Here is a 5,576-nt window from a genome sequence, read left to right on the forward strand (position 1 = left end):
TAATAATGATATGTTATAACCCGTTTAAAAGCTATCTGGATTTGGTGACCCATGATCTGCTTATGTTTTTTACTATAAAATTGTTTATTAATTATAAATAGATATTAAATTTTAGTATATCCCTATTTTATAGGATTTTCATATCAAATAATTGGTAAGATTAATTTTTAATTTAATGAGATGTTATAACCCGTTTAAGAGCTATTTGGTTTTGGTAAGACCTATACCCATGAATTTGGGTTAAATCAATGAGAGGCCTCCATTTAAAAATCAAGCAATCTGGTGGCTTCCATAAAAGGAGGGAGCGACCACATCGCGACACATAGGATTTTAGGGTTTTCGTTTATATATATATATTATATAGATAAGAAAAGATAAGATTTATTTATTTATTTTACTTTTTTCATAAAACAAGGTAATTATGATTATATTTTCAACTTTTATTCACTTAAATTCTATAACCGGGTGTTTGTTAAACATACCTTATTTTCCTTTATTTTTACTAAGGAATTCTTATTGTAGTATTTTATTGTTTATCACATTATTATGTCTTTTATTATTAACTAGATTTTATCCCTCGTATTGCGGGGGTTGTTTTGCATTATTCGTTTTTAATATTTATATATGTATATTTGGAATTTAATTTTATTTATTGTAAAAAAGTTAATAATTAATATACTTGAGGTTTGATGATAAAATGATTTCACAAATAAATTATATGTTATAATCTGGTTTAAAAGCTATCTGGGTTTGGTGATACCTATTACCCGTTTATTTTCTTTATTAAAAAATTGTTTCTTAATTATAAATAATATCTTTTTTTAAATAAAATAGGATATTAATTTTTAGTATATCCCTATTTTATAGGATTTTCATATCAAATATTTTATGAGATTAATTTTTAATATAATGAGATGTTATAGCCCATTTAATGGCTATCTGGATTTGGTGAGACCTTTACCCGTGAATTCGGGTCAAATGCGTGAGAAACCTTTATTTACAAATAAAGCAATCTGATAGCTTGAGAAAATGGTTGTTTTACATTTTTCGTTTTTTAATATTTATTTTTGAATTTTAATTTTTTTTATTGTAAGAAAGTTAATAATATACTTAGGGTTTGATAATGAAATGGTTTCATAAATAAGTGATATGTTATAACCCGTTTAAAAGCAATCTAGATTTGGTGACCTATGACCCGCTTATGTTTTTTACTATAAAATTGTTTATTAATTAAAAATAATATCTTTTTCTTTTTAAGTTGGATATCTATATCCTTATTTTATAAGATTTTCATATCAAATAATTGGTAAGATTAATTTTTAATTTAATAAGATGTTATAACCCGTTTAAGAGCTATCTGGTTTTAGTAAGATCCATAACCATGAATTTGGGTTAAATCAATTAGAGGCCTCCATTTAAAAATTAAGCAATCTGATGGCTTCCATAAAAGGAGGGAGCGACCACATCGCGACACGTAGGATTTTAGTGGTTTCGTTTATATATATTATAGATTTTAACAAGCGATTTTTTAAGAACTTTTTTTAAAACCTTTTTCATTTTATAAAATAGCCTTTTTTTCTTATTTTCCTATAATTGCTTGAAACATTATTAGAGCGTCTTTTATTTTTTTTCAAATAAACTTTCAGAATCAATTTACATTTTCTTAAAAACATTTTTCTTATAATTTGTTAATTAATACAAAAAATGATATAAAAAAGATTAATCTCAAATACCCGTACCTAATAATTAAAAGTCAAACTGATTTCATTTGTTTTCATTGGGGTAAGTGAGAATGACAAGAAAGAAAATACAAAATCTTTTCTTTTTTGTCTTTGCGAAAATGTAATACGTTTTATAAACAATGAAAATACATGTATGAGAAATGCTTTTTAAAATTTTTAGAGAAACATTTTTTTTCTTATTAAAAAGCGTTTTTTATTTAATTCATAAAAACTTTTTTTTTAAATAATGTGTCCTAAGACTTTATAAAAAGCCATTTTAAAAAACTAGTTTTTAAAGAAGGAAATATGACAAGTTTTGATTTAATATTTTTGGGAGTGGGGTATGACGAGTAGAAAGAGGCATACGCTAGATAAGCCTTTGCATTTTGAGCCAACACAACACACATTTTACTTGAGCTTCCAAAACCACTTTTCCAACACGTGCACTAAACCTGGTTATTGTTCAATGACATGACACATCAACAACAATATCACCTTTAAACCTTGATGAAATCTTCGCAAACACTTTGAGGCCGGTTTGCATATACAACCCACAATGCAAGACTCAGCATGACCCCTACCGATACAAGACCCAAACCTGCATTCACCTTTCTAACATGATCTTTTAACAGCGGACAATGGTCCGACGTTATTATTCTAAACGTTTGGCGTACAAAATTGCAGTTTTGGAGGCTGAGTATAGTGTTGAAGACCATAACTTATATTAACGGCACCGACTAGTTGTTGATACATGTCCGGTGTCAGTCTTCCGGTGCTTGTGCAGAATCCTAATTCTGAGACGCTGCAAGTGTACTTCTGCCAGACCTGGAGATTGACCATTGTTAAAAACTACTTTTGATGTGCATTGTTATATTACGGCATACTTAACTATATAAGCTTAGTCAAATCACGTCATACCGAAGAAGCGTTTGCCATTGAAACCAAGTGGTCAGGGCACTCCAGCTCTTGCAACTGACAGTTGTACGGATAACAAACGTAAGGCACCAGCGGGCCCGACTGGTTGTAATAATTAGCGTTCCAACCAGGAGGTGCATTTGAATTTGCAAACGAACCTATGAAACCGTTTATGATATTGGCGATATCATTAACCACTAATTTGCTCTTGTACAAAGTGGCATTAGTGGTTTGTTGGTCAACACATGGAAGAATGCTGCTAATTGCGGTTTCGGCTTGTTGATTATCTACCCATTGTCCCATGGCCATACAAGTATCAGCTATTGCACTAATAAAAAAACACATTAGTTCACTAGTTTCATGTTTCAAGATTCATTTATTATCATTGGGTATGGTTGACTTTTGCCATTCAAAAATTGAGTAGTTATTAGATGTCAATGACTAATACCATATGAATTTTGTTTCAAATACCAAAAAAGGAGTTTATTGTTGATTAGATATAATCCAAGATTTTCTTGAAAAAGAAGGATTTTGTTACATATTTTAAAGTTAAAATAGTCGGTTTGAACTCTAAGTCAAACTAGTTACTTTTCTTTTCAAGGGAAGCTAGCTTCTTTTTTTTGGTGATAATGAGAACCCGCTAGTGAAAAGAGGTGGGCCCCACCAATACCTTGCTAACCAACCAGTGGGACCAGGTAAACCGCAACTTAACCAACGAGTTTGACAAAATAACCTCGACTTTAAAAAAATCCCTGTTCAACCGGTGCTTGACAAATGTTCCTTGGCACAACAGATTTCCATCTGGCACGGTGGATCCATTCTCCTGCGCCAAATGAAAACCTGTTGCACCAGGTCAAATCTGTTGCGCTGCGCTGACACAACAAGGTGTGCCATGTGAAAGTTTCAAGTTGGCTGAAACACTTCTTAACTAAAAACACAAAAGTCAACTGATCCTTTTGTAAAATAAAAGAGTCGTAACTATTTTGTCAAACTTATTGGTCAAAATGGTTAGTTTGGGAATTTTCCTGTTTCATAATCTGTACTCCCTCCATCCCATGAAATCTAAAAGTTTATAAAATCTATTTCAACTATTTGTAAAATATCTAACATACATTATGCATTCAAATCAACAATACTACTTTAGCCATAATATTATAACACCCTAACAGGTAAAAAGATTTATAATAAATTATATTTTAAAATTAAGCTTGAAATCAATAAAATTAACTTACTTATTGATGATAACAAAAACGCCACACAGAATAAACGTAACCACCACAAGTAACCATCCACTGGTAATGAATCTGCATAAAAATAACCAATAACTAAGATACAATCAAAAGTTCAAAGTCCTAGAAAATGAAAAGCAAGAAACTTTACATGTAAATTGTGTTCTTGTGACCAAGGATGGACAAAACTGCAGTAAAACAAGTGAATGTAATAAAAATCGTAATATCAAATGATACAAAAAAAAAGAAGAATCAAAAGCGCGTTTCTATGAATACTCACATAGGCCTAAAGGTGAATCAAGAAGCATCACTATGGCAATAACAATCATTGATAACCATCTGAAGCATATAACAACAGAAAGTAAATGAATCTTGAACTCAAATATTTCAACTAAAATAACAACAGTCAAATAAATCTTGAATCATACACTGTATCAAAAACAAATCTTATTTTTTGAGAATTTTGTTGTGTTTTCTGCCTCAATGTATCAGCAGCATTGTTTAAGTCTACTGTCAACCGGTCAATATCATCTTTCACATCTGAAGGAAGAAAAACATGTGCCACATTAACCGTTTTCGCAAGTGACAAATAGCTCGTGATGTTTAAGAGCGTTTGCACCGTGTAATCTGATTGGTTTACAACATAAGTCAATGTGTTGACCCCTTCGCCATGAAACTCATCTTGTCCCACTGTAAAAAGTATGCAACCGATCCTGTAAATCCAGATAATCACATTTTTGAGGTTTGACACATTTTAATTATTCAAGAAAATTAAAGGTAAGTCGAAAAAATGCCATTTTTGAGAAGAATATAGAGACATTACTACTGATATGAATTTAGGCCTGTAAACGAACCGAACAAACACAAACGGAGCATGTTCGTGTTCTTTCGTTTAACTTTAACTGAACAAACAATCCCACATGAACAAATTATACTAACGGGGTTTTCTTATTCGTGATTAAGAAAATAAATGCGTTCATTCATTAACAATATAATCGAACGGTTCACGAATTTAGACAAGCGAACGTAACTGAACATAGATGAACGAACATGGTTGAACTAAAACCAATTAAAAGTAAACTTGAATAACAAGTGTTGGTCCTAAAAGTTATTTAAACTAGATTATGTTGTAATGGGCCAAAAAATAAATGAACGAACGAGACATGTGTCCATGTTTGTTTTGTTTAACTAAATGAACAAAAAACATTGTTTATTAATTAAACAAACTTCTTGACGAACGGTTAACTAAACGTTCCATTGCTTGTAGGCCTGATTTCGATCCATAATAACACAAGATAATGTTTCAAGATCACAGTTAAAACACTCACATTGAAGCACACGTGAAAACAATAAGCAAAATTGTCACACCCCGACCAAAGGCGGCGGAACATGCCGAGGTGTAACGATTGTCCATAAGCACATGACACTAATTAAAGTGACAGTATTTAATAAACTCATTTCATTTCACAACATCGAAAATGTCACATAACAATTATCCATAAAATAACCATAAACAAGATATCACAAAATATGGCAAATTTGATATTGTTCATTTTTACTAATATCCTAAGGTCTTTGATGTTGTTTTCTTCACAATCATAAATCAACCAAGATGCAAACCTGCAACATTTCATAAAATAAAGTTTGTCAACACAAAGGTTGGTGAGCAATTCATAAGTTTAATCATATTAGTATATTATAAAGATAACCA

General features: G+C 30.9%; 1 protein-coding gene across 1 annotated transcript; it reads right to left on the minus strand.

Annotated features, from left to right (window-relative positions):
• Positions 1 to 2,378: 2,378 nt before the first annotated feature.
• LOC143550724 (uncharacterized) lies at positions 2,379 to 5,219 on the minus strand. Its single transcript, XM_077041324.1, has 7 exons — positions 5,194 to 5,219; positions 4,294 to 4,578; positions 4,146 to 4,204; positions 4,017 to 4,053; positions 3,869 to 3,940; positions 2,640 to 2,964; positions 2,379 to 2,546 (listed from the first exon to the last, which is right to left on the minus strand). Coding segments are annotated over exons 1-7 (948 nt in total). The 5' UTR covers positions 5,196 to 5,219.
• Positions 5,220 to 5,576: the final 357 nt, after the last annotated feature.

Source organism: Bidens hawaiensis, unplaced genomic scaffold (genome assembly GCF_021521415.1).
Source record: "Bidens hawaiensis isolate Kalapana, Puna unplaced genomic scaffold, B.hawaiensis_p1.1 tig00016131_1, whole genome shotgun sequence".
Lineage (NCBI taxonomy): Eukaryota > Viridiplantae > Streptophyta > Magnoliopsida > Asterales > Asteraceae > Bidens > Bidens hawaiensis.

Bases quoted from the DNA above. Each gene is read 5' to 3' on its own strand.
- LOC143550724 (XM_077041324.1), bottom strand. The intron at 4,054-4,145 runs GTGAGTATTCAT...GTTTTACTGCAG, and splicing joins TGATTCACCTTTAGGCCTAT to TTTTGTCCATCCTTGGTCAC. The intron at 2,547-2,639 runs GTATGACGTGAT...GTCAATCTCCAG, and splicing joins CAATGGCAAACGCTTCTTCG to GTCTGGCAGAAGTACACTTG.